Source organism: Prenolepis imparis, unplaced genomic scaffold (genome assembly GCF_030444845.1).
Source record: "Prenolepis imparis isolate NDT839.2.m4 unplaced genomic scaffold, iyPreImpa1.0 SCAF_2, whole genome shotgun sequence".
NCBI classification, from domain to species: domain Eukaryota; kingdom Metazoa; phylum Arthropoda; class Insecta; order Hymenoptera; family Formicidae; genus Prenolepis; species Prenolepis imparis.
This window is the reverse complement of record NW_028141160.1, coordinates 24,292,470-24,315,800: the sequence shown is the minus strand read 5'-3', so window position 1 is coordinate 24,315,800 and position 23,331 is coordinate 24,292,470. Positions and strand designations below refer to the sequence as shown.

The 23,331-nt window shown below is 28.6% G+C and overlaps 1 protein-coding gene across 1 annotated transcript; it reads right to left on the bottom strand.

The window, feature by feature from the left end:
* Window positions 1–141: 141 nt before the first annotated feature.
* Window positions 142–22,938, bottom strand: LOC145933138 (uncharacterized). Its single transcript, XM_083032653.1, has 4 exons — window positions 22,585–22,938; window positions 2,908–3,038; window positions 1,692–1,980; window positions 142–543 (listed from the first exon to the last, which is right to left on the bottom strand). The coding sequence occupies exons 1-4, from the start codon at window positions 22,652–22,654 to the stop codon at window positions 329–331; spliced, it is 705 nt and encodes a 234-aa protein (XP_082888779.1). The 5' UTR covers window positions 22,655–22,938; the 3' UTR covers window positions 142–328.
* Window positions 22,939–23,331: the final 393 nt, after the last annotated feature.

The following is a 23,331-nucleotide window of genomic DNA, read 5'->3' as shown; positions in this document are numbered from 1 at the left end:
ATAGTCTTCATAGTAGAGATTTTGATAAGTTTTGAGGTGGATCTCGTTCGTTTTTATTCAAGATGACCAACAAACTATAATATTTTTTTATTGAAATTATTTTACAATTGCTTTCTTTTTTTTCTATTTTTTTATTCGATCTTTGCCTGTCATATAGAAATCAAAATTAATTAATCTCTTTAAAATAATCTTTAAAATTGCGTCTAATTAAATGACTTTGTAGCGGTTGGTCTTTAAATATAACGTTACCGCGTTAATAACGATACCGCGATAATCAAAGGCAAGCGAGTTTTTTCGCGATTCGAGGAATGAGTCGTTATCAGATGCTTTAGAAACTCTCATCGATGCCTCGATCCCGCGCTAAGTTGAAAACTTCAAAGTCGCTGTCGGGTGCCTCGGGTATATCGGGTGCGACCAAAATCTCAGGTCGCAGTGCCACGCAATCTCTCGGTGAGCATTCAACGCGCCCTTCGGAGCCGCAGCTGCATTCGACGCAGTTCCCGGTCGAGTGCGGTAGAATCTCACCCTGTCGATACTCTCTCCCTATAATTCAAAAAAGTCACGATACATACAAATCTCGTATAGAAGAGTCCAAGAGAGATGGATGCATGTATTAGTATACAGCATATAAGAGTAAATGTTATAAAAATAACAAAAGTAAATTTTAAAAAGTCCCTAAATATATTCTTGTAACAATAATTGTTTTAATTTAAAATTTTTTAAATTTGTTAATATTAGATTTTATATATACATACATACATACATACATACATACATACATACTTACATACATACATACATACATATATACATATATACATATATATATATATATATATATATATTTGTGTGTGGGTAAATATTTATAAAATATGATTTTAAAATATTGTATTTTTAAGGAAAAATATGTCTCGATTGATATAAATATTAAAATATGTTTTTTATTTTTATATCGCTAGTAAATTAATCAACAGGGTAGTTAAATTAATCGACCACACTAGCCAATGAATTTGTCTAAGTTATTACTTTATCGACCATATGGTTGTGGTCTTTATAAAGTATAACTTGAAATTATTAATTACAAATTTTTCATAAGTGAGAAAAATATTGGTCCGAAAGTCGCTGAATCGGGAATCGAACCCGAGTCTTTCGCTTTCTGGGCGACTGCTCTTACCTCTAAGCTATTCAGACCCTTCGAAACAATACTTTTCTCTTTTGCTTTTATATAGTTTATTTGTAAATAACGCCTTGTATATCCGCCGGCGTATACTAAACAGTTGGAAACTCATCTATACGGGTGGGCTCCATGATTAGGTCCAGGAGCAAATTTAAATATGTTTTTTATTTTTATATCGCTAGTAAATTAATCAACAGGGTAGTTAAATTAATCGACCACACTAGCCAATGAATTTGTCTAAGTTATTACTTTATCGACCATATGGTTGTGGTCTTTATAAAGTATAACTTGAAATTATTAATTACTTTCGGACCAATATTTTTCTCACTTATGAAAAATTTGTAATTAATAATTTCAAGTTATACTTTATAAAGACCACAACCATATGGTCGATAAAGTAATAACTTATTGTTAGACAAATTCATTGGCTAGTGTGGTCGATTAATTTAACTACCCTGTTGATAAATATTAAAGTACGGCTATTAAAGTATTAAGAAAGGCATTAATTTTATACCCATGACGAGGCAAGTAATCGGTACAGGAGACGTAATCGACAGAGTGGCATTAATTTCTACATGTCCTTGCTGACCAATCAATGAATCAGAATCTCCGGAAGCTTGGAAGTCGTCCGCAATGTCCGTACTCATTTCTAGATATGAAGTGTAATTGCTCTCCACCGCAGTTGATCGCAAGGAAGACAAGCCGAGCAATGGGGGAACGGTGGTCGGATTATAATTCTGCCACCAACAGTAAACTTCGCCGACGACACATAGGCAATGCGAATTTGTGTCGTAAGATGGTATCTGAAATAAAAAAATGTATTAAGCGAAGAATCTGTAAAAACTGTGTTTTTTTTAAAGAGTTTTTTAAGAGTCAAAATAAAAAGAGATACAAACGCGCAGTACAAATACATACATATATAATACATATACATAGCGTTGTATTATATATGTGCGTGTTTATGTAAACATATATATATATGGAAATGTATGTACAAAAATAACATTAATTTGTATTTTTTTTCTATATTTTACATTTTTTCCTTATTATACATATATATGTATTATATATTTAGATTATACGCATATAGCGTTATAGGAAACGGCTATATTACATACACATACATAAACTCATTTAGTCAATTTGAAAAATAAATTGGCAAATTTACGTGACCACAATGGCTAAAAATCTACTCACAAATAAATGGCAAACTGAAAATCTAAGAATTGTGTGAATCGTGTTCGAATAATGAGGACGATTGATTTACGGAATTTTTTGATAAAGAAAAAATATGAAAATATTACATCATAAATATCGGTATTTTTTTAGCTATAGATATAATTTAAGCAATTTCGGGAAAAATTATGTAAATACTAATTTATCAGACGAAATCTGTTAGTAAAGAATGTTGTAATATCACTATTTGTGCAGCTATTACGACTAGAATATTCTATACGTCACACTAAAACTATAACACTTTACTTGAATTATGATCTGTCGGTGCTATTCCGATAATTTTGGACCACGATTTAATACGCGGTACACGATTTAATAATTGTTTAATAATTTTTTATATGTAAATATAATATATTTCTTATTATTTTCGATGAGAGATTTTTATATATATAAATATCTGAACTCAAACTCCTTTTTTATGTTATTTCTTTATCTGCCTAAAATCCCGGAAACGAATTTGTCTCTATTGTGTATCACATTTAATCGATCATTACCGTTTGGCTGTGAGAATAGGCATTTCCGTCTACGATGCATTTTTTAAGGAAAGACTCCTGCGTTGTGACATCATCTTGAAGTGTAATAGCGACTTCACCCAATAAAGCCGGATTCGTAGCTCTCGTCGGTGCTGCAATCAGAATCAAAAGTGAGAGGCCATCAGTGACTGAAAGATTGAATAAAAGTTTTCATTTCTTGAGTGTCTCTTGATGGAAAAAGTGATAACATATTCATTATTATCTTTAATCTCTAATGTTTTTCTTTCTTCGATTTTATATTAATATCTTTTCTAAAATTTTTATTTTAGGCAGAAATTTTTTCAAGATCGTGAAACAATCAATTGTTAAAAAATTGAAATTAATTAACATATTCGTGTGAAACATAAACATTAACATTGGCATAATTCAAAGTCTAATTGTAAGACATAAAATTTCCATTTCCTTCCTATAAGAGAGTGTGAGTTCTTATAAAAAATAAAGAAATGTAAATGAGCAATTACGGATTTGTCCGATTTTGTATTTTGCTAACAAATAACGGCTCACGCTATGAATTATTTTTATGTTTTTCTCCGAGAAATCGTTTCTTCCTTTTTTTTTTTTTTTTTTTTTTTTGAAGAATAAACTTTTATGAAGCAAATCTTTTTTCTTTGCTGTAACTTTTTCGCTTTCGATGGTAATAAGCTCCGTTAATAAAGTAAAATCGAACACCTATTAAAAAACTGAATGCAAATTAACCACTTCCATTAATCGTTCGATAAATTACACTACTTTAATGTAAGAATGGAACGAGATGGCAACCATTTCTCGTCGAAATATTGACCTTTCAAAGGCTAACTTATTCGCCGACTTAACGAATGTGCGGGCATTAATCAGACGTCTTTGCGAGAGCATAGCGAGGCGAAGCAAGGCAAGGCCAAATGTTCCGCCTCCTTGAAAGCTTTCAAGAGAATCGAAGAACCGAGGGGTGGTTGCGGTATCACAATAGCGTAAAATAGAACGAAGCATCACTTGAAAGACCGACCCTTTTACCGTGCCTTTCCGCTTCGTCGCACCTCTATTACTTCATATTTATTCAAATACCAAACAAATGACTTTATACTTGAACCAACATCATGAGAGTGCTATAAAATAAAATTGACATGGCACTATTATGTGTTTATACTTTTTATCTTGTAATTTAATCTATATACTTTAATCAATTGTAGCCAAGAATTATGTTAACTTACAAAATCATGTATAAATCCATAAATTACAAAATTATTATTTATAATTTTAATCAAAAGATAAAATTAAATTAAATATTAGCAATATACCTACAGCGTGTTTAATTTATTGTGTTAATATATTATTATATTATATTATCCATTACAAAAAATAATATAATGACAATATCACAAATGTGAATAGTCTAAATCATTTTTCTCGAAGCCTTGTGTGTGAAAAAATTCGATTCATTTTCGATTTATTTTTCATAAAACATCATTTCCTTGCCACTCGTTGTGCAACGATTTCGTATGTACTATGCGTACAAATTTTTGACAATAAAGTCATTTTGTAATTTCCAAAAAATGTTTTCGTATACATTTTGCTAATTAGAAGTTAGAATAGCATAATTATGTGTCAGCACTTGAAATAAATTGTATATAAATATGATAATGCAAAACTGCAAGACACACTAGTTACATTACTAACATGTAGTTTGCAGAATTCTTAAATAAAGATACCTGCTTGGAAACAGGTTTACAGAGAACATATATTACAGAGGAAACGTACTAAAATATTCGAGAATATTTTATTTCTTGTAGATAAGCAATAAATAATAAAAATAGATAGTTATTATGGTCGTATTTTTTAGGAAAATTGATTTCATAATTTCAATCGAAAAATTACGAAATCGATCATACATTTCGCTTTTTTTTCACTCTTTAAAGCAAAATTGGTAAAATTTTTAAACATAATAAAATTAAACACGACAAGATTATCAAGTGGCATCATCTGTTTCAATGGCAAAGTTTTCCAATTTTATTTGTTCCTTAATAACAATCTTTAATAATGATAAAATGTAAAATCTCTACAAATTTACGAAATCTTTATTTTTTTTAATAACATTTATACTTTCTTCCTTATATGTGCTCGAGTCATTATATGTATACTATAAGGCCATACAAATATGTAAATTACATGTAGCCGTTATTGCAAATATTACAATATACGAGACTGAGCTGCGAAGATTGTGTGTTGAGAATAAATGGCATTATCGCAGTGGTATGTACACGTGGCTGTATGCCTGTGTGCCAATCACAGGTATCGATCATCGGATCTGTCAATCTATGGATGACCGCTGGACCGCAGCTACTATTACTCTCTGTCTCTATCTCTCTTGCTCTCTCTATCTCTTTGGCGCGCGCGCCTGACTACCTTATTCGTTACGATATATATGTATACAGAGTAGTCCATGTTATCGATCATACTACTAAATATATAATGAATACAACTAAAAATGTCTTTACATGAAAAAATAAAAAATCACACATGTAAAATAATATTTATATATAGCTTTATTTTTAGAGAAAATTGCCTTTGAAAATTGGACAATTAATAATATTCTGACGCTTCTTTAATTTACATCATCTTTAATCATTTTGCATCATATGTCATCAAATTCGTCTCGGAATAGTGGCTATCAAAATATGCATAAAAATGTAATATTTTCTTTAAAAAATAAAAGCAATCTCAATATATATTTATTCTTCAGGAATAAGTTTTGTATTAACAAAAAGATGTTATTTATTTTCAATTTATTTTTGTATGCATAATGTCTTTTCGATTGTACTACGGTTACAGTATATATACCTATACTATATACATATAACCATATGATATGGTAAATATATCCAAAAACTTAGATTATTTGTGCAAATCACAGAATCGCTTCTAGTTTAATTGGCCACAATCAGTTTACCAAAACACCGTAGGCTCCCTGTATTCGTGCAATATATAATTACCAACAAATAATAATTACATGTGCTATTACTATTTTATTGCGCTGCTAATTTTAAAACATCGATTTTGCTATGTATAATGATAAAATGAAGATTAAATTTTATAATAATAAATTTTTCTCGAAGAAATTAAATGTTATATTAATAACAGCTTCTTTCGACAATTTAGAATCGATTTTTTTTCTTAACGCAAATGTCAAAGCATAATTTCCGAAATAGGATTTTGTGCAAAATAAACTTTAGAGCTAAGCGGAAATAAAGTTACATTCTTTAACCTTAATGTTGAAATTCACTTTTAATAAAATAGAATATACTTAATATAATTTTAATTTAAGATTTACAAAATATAAATGTGTTCGTGTGTGTGTGTGTGTGTGTGTGTGTATGTAAAACACAAAAATTAAACTGAAAAATTATAATGTTCTTCCCCTCAACATTTTCCCTAAAGAAAAATCTATTTCAAATTTAAAAAATCTGTTATTAACTCGACATTTTGAAACACTGTAATATAAATAGTTTAAATATATTGCTATACGTGTGCGTTTTAAGCTTTTTGCAAATTAGTCTTTTTATTTAAAAATTTAGTCTTTCTAAAATGTCGAATTTTTATACATAAGCCAATCTTTTAAATTTAAATCTGGCTTTTTATTTAGACTTTTTGTAAAAAACAAAATTCACAAAGAGCTTATACTATTATATGCGTTTATGTGTGTATGTATGTACGTATGCCTAATCTTTTTTTTTCACAAAATAAGCAATTAAATTTAATAATGCTATATAAATCGAGAAAAATTCAATAGAATATAAAGGCGTATGATAAAGATTTTTAGTACTCTTAAATTAATATAGCTATTAGTATGTAAATTTTGAGCTATAAAATATTAATAGACTCTATATAAAAAAAGAATGGAACATTTTTTAACAATTAAAATTTCTCATTTTGACAGCACGGATTTACATATTTCGAAACTTCAATTTGTCTTCATTATCATTTCGATTAATCACTGTCTTGGCGCGCTACAGTAACTTATGATGCTTCATAAGTTACTGTAGTATAGTCACCGTGCTGTCATGTCAATGATGGATATTAATTCGATATAGAGAAATCTATATCTGATTTGTTCTTGATTTACTTTTGCGACTTTGTAACAGCATCACAACTCACAATCAGTATGAGGAACAATATCATCGATTTAGATTTTAAATATTTTTCTCTATCGCCTAAAAGGAATTTTAATAGAATAACATAAGCATTGAAAAATATATATAAAATATAGAATTGTAAGAAAAAATAAATTAGACAAATAATTACAATAAATAAATAATTAATAGAAGACTAAACAATTCTTTATTACATATATATTTTCTTAAAGACTTAACATTTTCATCAAGATTTTAAAAAGATTTGGGTCATACAGAAATTGTTATTGTGTCGTTCAATCATCTATTAATAATTCAAATGCAATATTTGCTGTTTGCGCATTCGAATTGATAGACTTCTTATGATGTACACTCACAAATAGAATTAATTTTTGAAAAATATACTAGTATGATAATAACTACCTAAGCAAACTTATACAGTACTTTATCGTGAAATACATTTTATTGAAATGTGTAATATTATCACCGCAATGAAATTTATCAAAATGTTCCACTGATATATATGGAAACATACATTTTGAGAATGTGTGTGTGTGTGTGGTTTGTCGTTTTTCTTTAGTACTATAAAATAATATAAAAGATATTAAAATTTTTATATTATATGAATAGCTTGTAGTGGGTGTTACACAATCAAAAAAAGAACTGATTCTGTGCAAAAATATATCGAAAATATAAAATAAAGCTTTTTCGTATGATTTTATTTTGATATAATTTGTATTTTACCAAAAAGCATTTAAAAATTAAAGAATTAATAATGCTATTTATATTATTTTCGAATGATTTAAACGGTTTTGTGTTATATTGTCCAAAATAAGTACCAAGTTTCTAGATTACGTAAAATCGTTGCTCGGAGACTGGTCGATATTTTACTGTAATCGGAGCACAGATCTCTATTTACCTTCGAGAAACTGTCTCTGAATCTAAATCTTGAAAAAGAATGAGATAAGAATGAGAAGCAGCGAGGCAGAGTGACAGTTTTATAAAAGGAGCTGTTTTGGTTTTCAGATCAAATAAAATCGAGTTGAATTCGATGACGTATAACATAAAAGATTAAAACTCTCATTCTACCGAGAGAATGAGAATTCTATTTTCGAAAAAATAAAAGTGACTTTGATACACAAAATTTCTTTAGTAACTTAAATTATTTTAAATTACTAAATTAATCTTCAAATAACTTTGAAGAACAAATAATTTCAAATTTAAATTGATATTATTACATAAACGCTTGAAAATAAAAACTTTCCAATCTTCTATGAGAGAAACGAGAGGAGAAAGGATTGTTAACATATGTTAACACTTGAATCAAACTGTATATAGAATTTTAAAGTCACAGTAATTGTGTTAAAATAAGTTCATTACTAAAATTCTGATAAATGTTTTTGGATGACACTGACAGAGACAAAACAAAAAGCACTTTATAGCAGTTTGTCGGCCGTGTATTTGTACCGGTATGTATGTTATACATTGCGGCATGCCCGTGGGTACTTGGAAGTCCAATTAAAAATGCTTTCATCAAGAACCAGTAAAGACAAAGAAACTTTTTTTAAATAGCTCAGAGATTCTCTACGCTCGCATACTGCGCAACTCGCATTGCAACGCGAATCGCAAGAACGATAGAGATGAAAAGGCCAGGTCACTCGCTGCTTTGTGTTCGCTTTATAGTACCTCGGCACCGTAATTTGCTCTAGAAGAATCTGCATCTAATTGTAAGTAATCCGCGAGATTCATGCATTGTTACTTTCAATCTCGCACGTTCCATGATCAAATAAATATATTCTCATTTCACGTTATAATTTAATAATAATTGAACACCTAATTATCATATATATATATATATATATATATATATATATATATATCGAGAGAGAGAGAGAGAGACATATTAAATTTGAAAACGTAAACCTAAAGTAAATGCAAACAATAATTATAATATATGAACAAGAAAATAAATCATAATACTACAAGAAAATTTTACGTAAAATACACTTAATATATCGTAAAACTTTTATTGCTATGGAACGATAAGCTAAAAAATTAATATATTTTTCTATATATGTATATATGTATGTATATAAGACGCTCTAAAGATTTGTGATTAAACAGTAATAATATTGTAATAATTTTTTTTTTTTTGCGTCTATAAGCTTTTCCTTAGATTCCCACAATATTATATGACACAACTATTGTACTTATATGTATTTTCTAATATAAAGTATTTCACAAAATATGTATACACTTTTTGAATCGTACTTCAAATATACTTTTACATGCAGAACGACCAAGAGAATCGATTTGTATTGAAAAACTATATAGTTTTGTTTAAATATAGATTTCTCTCTTGTTTTTATTCGTGTATTCATACAAGAATTTACCGAGTCGACTGCCAGTAATTTTCATGTTCCAAATAGTTGAAGATAGCACAGACGATCTTATGTATGTACATACACGTGTATGTGCAGAAAGTGCTACGGCTCGTCCTTTTCATTCTCAAAGATATATATAACTAAAGGTTCGATTGGTTAATATCCTGAGATCGTCTCGGAACTTGATAGCTAATCGCATGATTCGGCTATACGGCATCCATTTATTTTACGGCGCGACGTGCCATCCAATTTTCTTCGCGTAGATACGATCGATCTCCCGTCTCGCTCTCGCTGCCACGCTTTGTATCTTTTTATGCGTTCGTCGCTTCGTTATATAATATCTCATCGTATGGGTGTTCCAAACCAACAAATATATATATTTTTTAATATATACTGTTTTTTACAAATATATATTATGTTAACCAATTTAAAATTAATTTTTATTTTTTAATTAATATCTTTTAGTTAATAAATATCGAGAGCAATAGTCGTTGTTTAGCAATTAATTGGAATTTAAATAAAGGATTTTTTATAAACTAATGTATTTAAAAAAGTGAGGGAGAAGAAATTAGCTGGATAAAAATTGTAAGGACAAAGAAAGAGGATAAAACCAAAGAAAATCCAGAAAAGTAGGTTTAGAGAGGAAATAAAATAAGTTTAAAGATAATATGGAAATAAATCCTAGTGCAATATAATTCAATTACCATATCAGAGTTATTAGATACAAAATAATTAAATATGTTAAATAGAATCATGTAAATCTTATATATACTTATATCACTATTATTCTATGCTTTGTAAAATTGATGCAAGATCCCTTTCAAAGCCAAAAGGTAAAAAATTTTATCTATATACCTATATTTGAAAAGGATATATATAAATATCAATAAGAGATCATTTTTTCAGTTAAGCTAACAATAAGATTTAATTGCAAATTATTTAACATAGAAAATATACAACAATATAATAAAAAGGATATAAATAAGAGAGTAAAAAGTCGCAATTAAAGCTTTCTCGATATTTTTGCTAAATTCTAAAATTTTAACGCCAATAAAAACTTGACAACAAGTCAAACAAGCTCTGTGACTAAAAGAATATACGCTAATGCGAGATACAATAATTTTGCAAGAACGGATTCTACCCCTATTAAATTGTTTTCAATATCAAGCATTTGAACTTTTTCAAGATTACTTTTAAATTAAACGCTCTTTTCAATTATTAAAGTACATATTTGTGTGAAAACATATAGAATAAAATAAAAAACTCGGAAAAATGAAAACAAAACTAAATGTTAAACGCAATAATAATTTTGAAATAAATAATATTTTTTACTAAATCCACACATGTAATGTGGATTTTTTTTAGCAATATACTTATTTTTATCCTTTTGATTCATTTAATTTTCTTTTCGCTCTGTCTCTCTCTCTCTCTCTCTCTCTCTCTCTCTCTCTCTCTCTCTCTCTCTCTCTTTGATTATAAATATAAAATTATTAAAGTTAATAACAGTATAACATTAGAACAATAATAGGACGATTTCTAATGTAATGGACTCGATAAAATATAATGAGATAAAACATTGCGAGCGCACATGTTAAATTTTTTACTCTAAAGACAAAACAAAAATTGTAAAATCTGATATTATAAAAAGAATAATAATTTAAAAAATTATTAAAATATATTCTGTTCCACTTTCGTGAGATAATTTACTCTTGTTACTTATTGAGATATCTTAATTCTTTCCAAGTGTACATGAGCTCTCTTTGCAACGCTAAAATTGGACGAGGTTACACCATTTTCATCCGAGTTCGATCTTACTCGATCCGTTCGATGAACTTTTACGAGTATCTAAAATATAATGACCTAGTATTCAATTCTCACCAAATAAAATGTTTTATATAAAATAAAATATTTTACTTTACTTTCACATAAATATATGCGATACAATTAACATAATTATACATGTATAACTGCATAACAAATATGGCAGTAAAAAAAAAGAAAAACAAAATTTTGGAAAAGTTCCCAAATCTTATGCATTAATTCGTCAAGTAACAAGATTCCATCGTAAAAACTCGATCTTTCTTTTTCTTTCAGAGAATGTAAAAATATTAATTTTCCATAAATTATATAAATTTAAAATAACATTCTGTACATTTACTTGAAAAAATTTAAGTAAAGGAAAAACGAGTAAAAAAATCAAGAGTTGATTATATTTCCCGCAGTCGATTATTATATTTCTCTATAGAGCGAAAAATATGTAGTGTATACACAACACACATACATATGTATATGGCGCGTAAAACTTGAGCAAGTTTTCTTAATCCATATAAACATTTCTTAGTGTTTCTTAATCCAGTTCATCTTTTTTTTTCTACTGAATCTACTGAATCTACTGTTGTATATACTGTTGTATACATGTTAACGATATGCATATACATATATGCCTACAATGGACCCATTGTCATATATAAAGTTCCTTTTGATTGTGAAAAGCAACAAATTAATTGAAAACACTTCATATATCAATATATATACATTAAATTATTTTTTGAAAGTAAATTATTTATGAATAATTTACTTTAATACTAGTTGTAAATTCGTCTGACAACGAAATATATAATAAATGCAACATTTTGCGCTCTCGTGATTTTATGCTGTCGCTATATGTATATATAAGTAAGAGCTACATGAGTAAGAGAACTAATTCAAGCCGACACAATCAATATTTTTCACTTTTATGAGCTTTTCGGTGACAACTGCGTCGATGGCATTAGATGCGGGAAAACGGATCTTGAATCTCACCATCAATGAATTTTAAGATATGAGATCTAGTTTTAACTCTCACTTTAATTATAAAATTGGGTCGTATCGACTACGTGTTTGCACCGCGCGCGCAAATTTTCGCAAACGAATTCAATTAAAATAACTGCCATTTCGATTTCGCGCAGAATCGCTGGAACTAATGAATGTGTCACGCTAAGCAAAATTGCTAGTAGATTATGATTATAGACAAATGAATAAAACAACAACATTTCTTTGAGATATATAAATCCATTAAATTATTTTACATCCACCTTTGCTTTTATGTATAAAACTTTCTTCAATTATACAATACAAATTACCCTGAAATAACGATGAATTGAGTCAACAAAACATTACAAAGACGTAATTAAAGCTGAAAGAAAAACATAAATAAAAAATTTCGCTTTAGAACAATGAATTTGTAGCTCATATTTTATCTTATGTATATCTTTATGTATATCTATTATGTATATCATATATATATATATATGTATAATGTACATCTATAAGCAACTACATATACTATTAAACAAGTCAATAATTCCTTCTCCAAATATAAAATAAAATAAAAGTTTGAAATATATTTTTCTCCAAATCAAATAGTTAGCCTCTTGTACAATCTTTCATCATCTTCCGTCTCAATTTTGTATTGCTTTAATTCTAAAAATAAATTCTGTTTTCAATTTTTAAATCAATTAAGAAGAAATAAAATATAGATCATATACGCACATATTCGAATCTTATATCTTTTTTGTGCACGCAGAAAATTCACAACACACATTATAATTTAAAATTTCTCCATTCAGAGAATAAGGATTATTTGATTAAGAATTTTAAAATTATATTATTAATTATTTTTAATTAATAATTTATTATATATAGAGGATAATTTGTACAATTGGAAAAAGTTTTTTACAAACAAAGGCGGGTGCATCTGCAAAAAATTTTATAAAATGTGTAATAAAATTAAATTTTACATATTTTATAATACATAAGAGTACAAATGTGTGTGTGTATTCATGTGTTTACATAAGTGTGCAATTATTTGCATACTGCGTATCAAATGTGTAAATCATGAATTTAATATAATTGTATTGCAAACAATTACCGATGGTTATCAATTACGGTTGTAAAAAATAAAAGCCGCTTAAATCTTTTCAAACTTGATAAATTTTAACAAGATTAAAATATTCACGATTTATTCCTTCAGAGTAAAAAAGAAATCCAACAATTTTTTGACACTTTTCTCATTTTTTAAATTCATATAATATTCGTTTCAGTTTCTATAATTTCATAAATCAGAAAAAAAAACAAAAATAAAAAGAGAGAAAAAGAAGCAAAATTCCTATAAATATGCACAATTGCGATAGCAAATAAAATGTACCGTATCTATGATACGTAGACATAATTTTAAACGTTGACGGCGAATAATAAGGGAGTCGAAGAGGAACAGAAAAGGGGGAAAAACGCCCTTGTAAAACACGAGAAGAAGGAATTCTCATTCTCGCGATTCTTTTTTTCTTATTGCACTCGAATGCTTCCTTTTGCCATTTAATATCGCGCGCGCGCGAGCGTGTATGTGATATACTCCGTGTCCCCAAAGTACCGTTTTTCCTCTGACATGACGCCGCAAATGGGCGCGGCTCTCGAAGCGCTAACAAGCGCGAGAGTTATCAAACTCCGGCTATTGAAATAGTTTGCGATTACGAGCTTCGTTCGGTTAAAGGGTGTGCCGAAACTTCTCTGTGCTGGAAATGATTGATCGGTAATTTAATGTTCATGATGTAAAATTCATTTGTGCCACTTGCACGCACAGGTCAAATTACCCGTATGCATTAAACACTACCACTAATTGTATAAAAATAAAATATATACACTTACAAACAAAAAAATATACCTATATGTCTATGTATTGCATATAAATATGTAAAAAAGAAAAGATTAAATTTCATTAATTTGAATAATTAGTTTACTCGTTTGCAGCTCGAATCTAATAATTTATTTCAAGTTTGCGGTTTCGACAAATTTTTCAAGTTTTATTTTTTGACATTTTTCTTATAAAAATATTAATTAATCAAGCTAAATTAGTTAATCAATAGATTAATATATATGTATAGAAGCGGTTATACAAAATAAAGCCATTATAGCATCTGGGTCAGCAAAATAGATGTAATATTGTATAAACTGCTCTTTAATATTGTTTAATTATTGACCGATATATTATATAATAACGATGCGTGCCTTATCGATAGCGTGCTTGTGCAGACATATAGCTGGCAGCAGAGAAAAGTGTGTGTGTTTAACGGTGCGCTTAAAGTTACATTAAAATATATTACAGCCGTCAAATTTTCACCGCCGACCACGCGTGCGATAAAATATTTCGAAAACAATATTTTACAGCAATCCTTGAAATTCGTACATTCACCAGCGCTTATAAACTCATAAAGCCAATTTTGCGTGATATGGACAATGTAAAAAATAAATCAAATATAAAACAAGTATCCTCAATTCCTTTGACGATCTCGTCACGCCATGCAAAGTCTTTCGTGCGGAAAAAACGATTAAGCAAATCTGCTCAATGGTTTAATAAAATTTCGCGTGGCACGAAATGTCACTCAGCAAATGTTCGCTATTGAATCACAGCGCGATTTGTTGGCACCGAAAGCGATGCGCACTTGTGCATCTCTGTACAACACTGCACACAATACTGGCATTTTAGTTACCGGTATTTCAATGTTTATTAAGAATCTGACCTATTAAATCCATACAAAATGTGTAATAAAGCATTTGAAATAAAGCAAAAACAGATAAAAGAGAAAGAGAGAGAGAAAATAAAACACAAAATAAAAAAGACACATTTTCTTTAGAAATCTAAAAGATTATTCAATAAGAATTTAATAATGTGAGAAGTAAACATAATATATAAACATAAAAGTGTATAAACATAAAGAAGCAAAAATAGCAGAGTAAAAGCTCTTGTACTATAATTAAAGTAAAGCAAAAATAAGCGATTTATCAATTAAATTATAAGAATAGAAATAAATAACAATCTTATCTTGAGTTAAATTTTTTATACATTTTAAGCTTAATCTTTAACAATTTCTGTAAGGTTTACCTACTAAGACAATTAATGTTAAAAATTGTAATAAAAAAGTTATAATATACGAGTATATAATATATAAAAACGCTTTTTTTTATTACTTTTTATTACTCACTTTTTATTTACTTAAGAATATATGCTCTTTTTTATAAAAAGTTATCAAATTATAATATTTTTATATATGTATATATATGTATATATGTATATACACACTGTATATATACACCACGGTGTAAGATAATCGTGATATACACTTTATATATATATATATATATATATATATATATATATATACACACACACACATACACACACAATTTTAATCACGTTTTTTTTTCTAAATGCACAAACTTTTCACAGATAATGTAATAATTGTTTTAATACTTATTTTTAGTAAAAATTGAATTGATAAATCAACTGATAAGGAGCATATATTCTTAAGTAAATAAATTTGTGAGTATATATGTGTATATATATATATATATATATATATATATATATATATATAAACATGCGTATCATATAAATCCTAACTTAATGTTATATCCATTGCTCCTATCACCCCCTTCTCATATTACAGAAAAAATATATATGATAGAATGCGCGAATCATTGAAACAAATAAATTATATTTTGTTTGTTCCTTTAAGATAAGCGTCAAAAATATTTATGAAACTAAAAATGTAACGTTCATTTAAAAAATAGCATTTTCCACTATAAAATAAACTATATAATATATATTACAATTTATCAAACTTCAAACGAATGTTAGAACAAAATTAATAAAATATATTATTTTTAACATTAAAAAGTTTGAAGCAACAGTATGTAATTAGCATGTAAATAGTACACAATTTTTCGTTTAATGCAAATTTTTCTGATATTTGTAAAAAAGAATACAAACTTTATAAACCTTTCGTCTAGTAATATGTTAGCATGTTGTTTAATTATACAATATAAATAATACACATGTAAAAATTCTATTTTTTTCGACGATTCGAAAACTTGACATAATTTTTTCGATATAAAACACCTCTGTAATTATCGTGCTTGCTTTTAAAAACTATTGTTTCGCGTTTATGCAATGGATACATCATTAGAAAGCTTTCTCGCCAAAAGTAAAGGTAGAGCAGAAGAGCACTTGAACGGAAAAGCCGATACTATCTTCACGAATGAAAATCTCACATGTGGGTGGATTACTTTTGGGAATCTGGGTTTTTACACCGATTACTCCATTTTCGTATCGCGTGGGTGTGCAACATCGATCAACGACCGAGGTTAAAGAACTAAAAGCATGGCAAACTTAGTCCATCAAAGTTCAGCTCTGGCCGAATTTTTTATTTCCTTTCTTTCTTTAAACCTGGAATACACTATACTAAATATGAAATAACATTCAGTTTCTTCAAAAGTATTTCATCTTTGTTATAATTTTTTTTAAATTTGTTTTTTATATTTTTTACATTTATATTTATATAATAAATTAGAAAATTTTATTTTACATTTACATTTATATAATAAATTAGAAAAAAATTAAAAAAATTTTTTTTAATTATCCAATAAAATATAAACAATCGGAATATTTTTTAATGGGTTGTAATATACGAGTGTGAAAAATTGTAATATGCCCCAAAGTTAAATAGATAGAAAGTATATGTTATAATCTATTGATTTTTTATAAGTAAAATATAATGAGATGGCAGTATCATGTTTTTAAAAACAAAATAACTAATTTTATGACTCATGTCCATTATATTTACCTATCGATTTTAAGATGTATTACATGTACGTGATAAATAAATGAATTGTGTGTGTGTGTGTGTAAGCCACACATATGTACAAATATTGTATTGGAATTTTTTTCTGAAAACGCTTAAATTAGATACCTCACAAATATCTATCTAATGTATTTCTTATGTTTAGTATAAAAATTCTATTTCTAACAAATATATAATTATCGACCGAGATAGTTATAATAAACTAATTAATATAAAGATTATTAATATAAAGATAAATCCCCAAGTAGATTTTTGCAATAATACTTTACAGGGATTAAGTATCCATGAAAAAAATTTACTTGCCATGCTGAAACACTTTAAATTTCTTTTCTTTCTCGGTAAATTCTTCGATGTATTTTATTTTTTTCACAAGTCCGTATTTCTCCACGTCTCGCATACACTGCACAATCGACCGCGGAATAACTTATTCTCGATTCGTCGCCTTTACGGCCATTAAATTATCCTTATACGCCGTAACCTTTTATCCTCAGCGAACTACATCTCCTATGAAGGGCAGAAGATTTATCGCGTTGCTTTATACGCGCCAAAGCCAAAGATATATTTCTTTGATGCTGAAGCCGCGCGTCTCACAATCAGTCAAAAAAAACAATGTTTCTTCCGATCTTCGTCGTATACTGTTAGTGCAGCAGAGCCTTATAGCTCTGCATATGTATATACATATATGTATTAGCAAGTCACTTCTCATCCATAAACTCGATTGATTTGAATCGATTTTTTTCTACTAAAAAATATGAAGAGACAAAAAACATTATACTTGTCGCGTAAACAAAATTCCAATTTTTGACATTAAATTTTTATCTTTATAATTAATCTCTATAGTATAAAGTTAAAAATCTGTTAGTTTATGTGTACGTTTGATTAAAATTAAATTAAAAAAATAAAATTTTATCTGTAAAGTTTATTTTCCGAAGATTATTTTTTCTAGGTTTACTATTTCTTAATTTTCAATTAGAAATACTATGTGTTCGGAAAAAGGGGAAGAAGAATTATTTTTATTAAGAAAAACTTAAAACCTTAGATTAGAAAATTATAATCAATACATATAAACATGTAGGCTCGAGCCTGAAATTAATAAAAACACCTCTTTATTTCCTTTTATCTGTGAGTTAGTTTCACGCTAGTTTCAATAAAATTTTTAAAAAATTATATAATAGCTCTACCACTATAGGATTATAATCAAGTCAAAAATAACTGCAAAAAAATATTTTTATATGCATTGAAATAAATAAGCTTTTTACGTAACACATGTATAAAATAAATTCCTACAAAGCATATAAACTGTATAAACTCTCTTTCTAGCTCATAAATTTGTAAATGTGTAATTGTAAAATCGTTTGTTTTTAAAATTGAATCAACCAAATAAAAAAATGAATTAAATTTTGTAATATTTATGTATCACATTTGATTAATTATTATTTGGATTGAATATTCGAGCAACGTACTTACTTAAACAATTCACAATTGTACAATTTAGTAGCGCTCTTGTATTTCTTAAAAAATAAACATAAAATGATATAAAAAGGCCAACTAACGAGCAAATATCTAGATGTTGTTGAACGATTATTTATTAAATATTAACATTAAAGATATTTAAAATAAATTAACAAACGTTTCGACTGTACGCAGTCTTCTTCAGTGTTGTCATTTAATATAAAATATGTAAGGTTAGCTTATAAAGAGTTGTTCATCCCATATAGAGAATCACACATACCATCGGGAACTAAGACAATTCCACGCCTTTAAACGATGGAATTAGAAGAGTTTTCCACCTTTAATTTTTATAACTTACTCTATTCGCAACACGTCAATAAATCTTAGCAATGTAATCGTTCGCATTATCAAAATGTTCAGAAATTATACTGTCATAAATATTAAATGACAACACTGAAGAAGACTGCGTACAGTCGAAACGTTTGTTAATTTATTTTAAATATCTTTAATGTTAATATTTAATAAATAATCGTTCAACAACATCTAGATATTTGCTCGTTAGTTGGCCTTTTTATATCATTTTATGTACTTACTTAATTTTTAGTAAAATATATTTATCGTAAAAGTTATTTATTTTATTGTCTCTTTTCTTATCTTTAGCATCATAAATCAAATTAGGATGTACTTTAGATTTATATGAAAATTGTCACACGGCAATCTATGAATAGAATCTTGTGTGTGTGTATGTGTGTGTGTAAACAGGCTAATTTGATTGACAACATAAGTTTATCAATGCCATATTAATGACATAGTACAAAACAATTATATTGAACCAACACCTTTTAATTGCGGACTATGATATATCTCGCGATTAACTTTATTCGATAACAGAAAGGAATGGAAGGGAATGCAGATAAAGCAACGCAGTTGATTCAATGAATTAATGACGCTTTAGCAGACACCTTGCTAACGAGAACCTATTGTTTGCGATTTCAAAAAAATCCTCCAATGGCCATCCTGTTATCGAGAGGACCGATTTGTTAAAAAAGCGAAAAGGGGACGCAAGAAAGCAGGCGGAGAGTTTGTTGTTTACCTTTTTCCGTTCGTTAAACAATATTTTCTCGATACTATATTAATTGATACACATGTAAGTCGCACATGCATATGCATATAAATACATAAAAGAAAAGAAAAATATTTAATAAATACATAAATTAGTGCCAATTATTATTATCGTCGTCACCATCATCATCATCGTCATTATTATTATTATTATTATATAAGTAAAGCACGGATGTCAGATATATGAAATATTATCGTGCATCGCGTTTTACTGATACAACAAATAAAAAAAGTTATAAAGATATAAATGTGTGTATATTTGTTGACATTATTAAAAAATTATTTCGAAAAGTTTTCGTGTTAGATCTATTTTTCTTCGCAAAAAAAGAAAAAATAACTTACTTCAATATCGATTATTTATCAATTACTAATCAATAAATTAATTACCTTTTACATAAACATTATGCAAATTTACAATGTACAAAATTATAATATTTTTTTACAAGTTTATATCTCAAGTTTTGTAAGCTGTAGACACACACTCTGTTATTTATTATACAGCTTTTAGAAAAATAGATTCATCACAAAAGATTTTTAGATAAAAAATATTGCTAAAATCGCATTTAAATTATGTCATTTTTCTATAATAAAAATATAAGATATATATATAAATAATAAATATAAAATTTTATTTAATGCAAACTAGATAAAAATGTGTCCACGATTAAATTTTATCTCTCTTCTCTGTCTGTCTTATATCTTATATTATACTTACTATACGCGCGCGCGCGCGCGCGCGTGTGTGTGTGTGTATGAATACATTTTTAGATACAAGCTTTCCGCGTAATATCGCGAACAAGAGCGAAGCAAGAGTTGAAAAAATGAGAAATCATAGAAATCTTCGATCGAGAATACGTGCTCAGATGCGTCCCGATTATTGCGAATTCATAAGCGGATTTGTATGTCGCGATTATTGAAAATGCGTTTGTAAATGTACCACAAAGCGGTGCTAAGCGCCTTATCTACGACTCGCAGCGATGTCGTATAATCCGCGCCGAATTTCGCCGACTGTTCCGTAGAGTGAAGCAATGTTAACATAATACACACACACACACACACACACACATTTTACATCATACCCAATTATCGATATATTTTTATCCTAAATTTCCGATACTTCAAAGTTAAAATATTGAAAATATGAAATTTATTTATGCCAATCTCAAATTATCAGTGTATATATATATACTAATAATTTTTACTGATTATTTTATTTATATATATACACTCGTCAACAAAATTAACGGATATGTATATTTTAAGTCAAAATTTCGCATAATTTCAAATAAGCATAACTCCGCTAAAAATGATCGTATTTGAAAAATTTTTTTTTACTGTCAAGTTTGAAGTCTCTACTTTAAAAACCATTCGTCAGATTTTTAATTTATCCTCCTCCCCCGTACGCCACTGCTTCAAAAGTAAGGACGTGTTTTGTCTCTAAAAAATTGCGTACTTTGACGCACTCCACGGGGTGGAATAAATTTTTTTCGCAAATCTTATCATAACTATCGTAAAACGTGGACTTTTTACTACAAATTTAAAGAAAAAGCAAAGTTTGTACGATTTTTTTTCGCGGAGGTATTACATATGAAAGTTACCCATACATTTTTTCCATAGTCCACATTTTACGATAATTATGATAAGATTTGCGAAAAAAATTTATTCCACCCCGTGGAGTGCGTCAAAGTACGCAATTTTTTAGAGACAAAACACGTCCTTACTTTTGAAGCAGTAGCGTACAGGGGGGGAGGATAAATTAAAAATCTGACCAATGGTTTTTAAAGTAGAGACTTCAAGTTTTGACAGTGGAAAAAAAATTTTTCAAATACGATCATTTGTAGCGGAGTTATGCTTATTTGAAATTATGCGAAATTTTGACTTAAAATACATATGCGTTAATTTTATTGACGATTGTGTATATAGGGTGTCCCAGAATGATGGGGACTAAATTCGTGTGCAGATTCCTGGGATCATTTGGAGACGATTTTTCCTCAGCGAAAATGTCGAAGGTCATTATTTTTTGCATGTTTTTAAATTTTGCCATCATGTATCTTTGTAACTAAGCCTTAAATTAAAATTCTATTAAAGTAAACTCTACCTGAAATTAACTGAAGAATGTAAATTTATTATTATTTTATTTCCACAAGGCTTAGTTTGCGAAAAACCCTTTATTTTCAATCGCTTATAACTCGAAAATTATTGGTGTCTCGACATTTTTGCTGAGGAAAAATCGTCTCCAAATGATTCCAGGAATCTGCACACGTATTTAGTCCCCATCATTCTGGGACACCCTGTATACATATATAAGTTTCTTGTCTTTAAATTAATATTAATCCTATATAAAATATTAATATAATATTGTTATATAATCCTACATGAATATAATAAATAATGATGTGTGATAAATAATAATAATAATATCATAGCACTATAAAGTAAATAAAAATGTACTAACTTAATAAATTATTAATAATATGTATATAGGTGTGTGTGTGTGTATTTAAATGTATTTTGTAAGAAAGGAAATTTATTAGATATACCTAAGAATATTATTTCTTCATGAAAAATGTATAATATCTAAATATTTAACATAAAAGAATTTAATGAAAAAATAAACGGTTTGAATCTTCTTCTCTTTATCAAGCTTTAAAACACTCACAGATCTATTATATGTATAGTTTTAACATAATATCTTAAATATAATAAAAGAGGAAAAGAATGTTTAAATATTTTTTCCCATTGGACAACAATATTAGATAATGAGAGAACTAAAGATTTGAAACGGCAAGTGCACGCTTCGTAATATATATGTATATATATATGCATGTATATGTATGTATATATACATATATATATACTTATCAGATATATTTATATTTACACAGTTATATATATACTCACCGGCTATCGAACGGGCAATGTGACAGCGCAGCAGATAGGCAACAACGAGTAACATCCGCGGGAGTCTCATCGTTTTAGAGCCTAAGATTCGGTATACCGGTCTATCAGGCCAGAACACACACGTGAATGTCGCGGCGGCTTACCGCGACCACCGCGAAAAGAGAATATCAACGCGTTTCTTGCCTTACGCCTATTTTACGTTGACATTCGATAAAAGCCTTTGAAACGCGTGAGTTTTTGACGGTTTGCGACCGCCGTTGCGAAAGGAGGAGCTCACCCGGATTTTATCCTGCAGATACGCGCGGCCGCCAGCGCAGCCACTGAGCAATATCCAACATCCTCACGTTGCGCACGTCAAAATCCGACTGAAAGCGACCAATCGCTCCCAAACGTCGCGGCGAGCCTTGCACGGCCGCGCTTGCGCAAATCGCATGTGGAGTGCGCATGACAAAGTTATTGCCTGCCGTTTCCATTCCATTACATCTCCGCTTTTACTAGACTGCATCTGTTCGAAATGACAGATTTTTAATCAAATCTACGCGTATATTTGCGATAAGCTTTCAAAATTAAGAAAAAACGTTGAAAGATTTAAAACAAATAATGTGTCTCTCTTATGTTAGCATCAGACTATATGCGTATTCGCGATTCATTTAATTCGTGCGAATAATCATCAAATTCAATCAATCAGATTTCTTTATACTATTCACAAATACTATTTACGAATACTCACATAGCCTTGCGTTAACT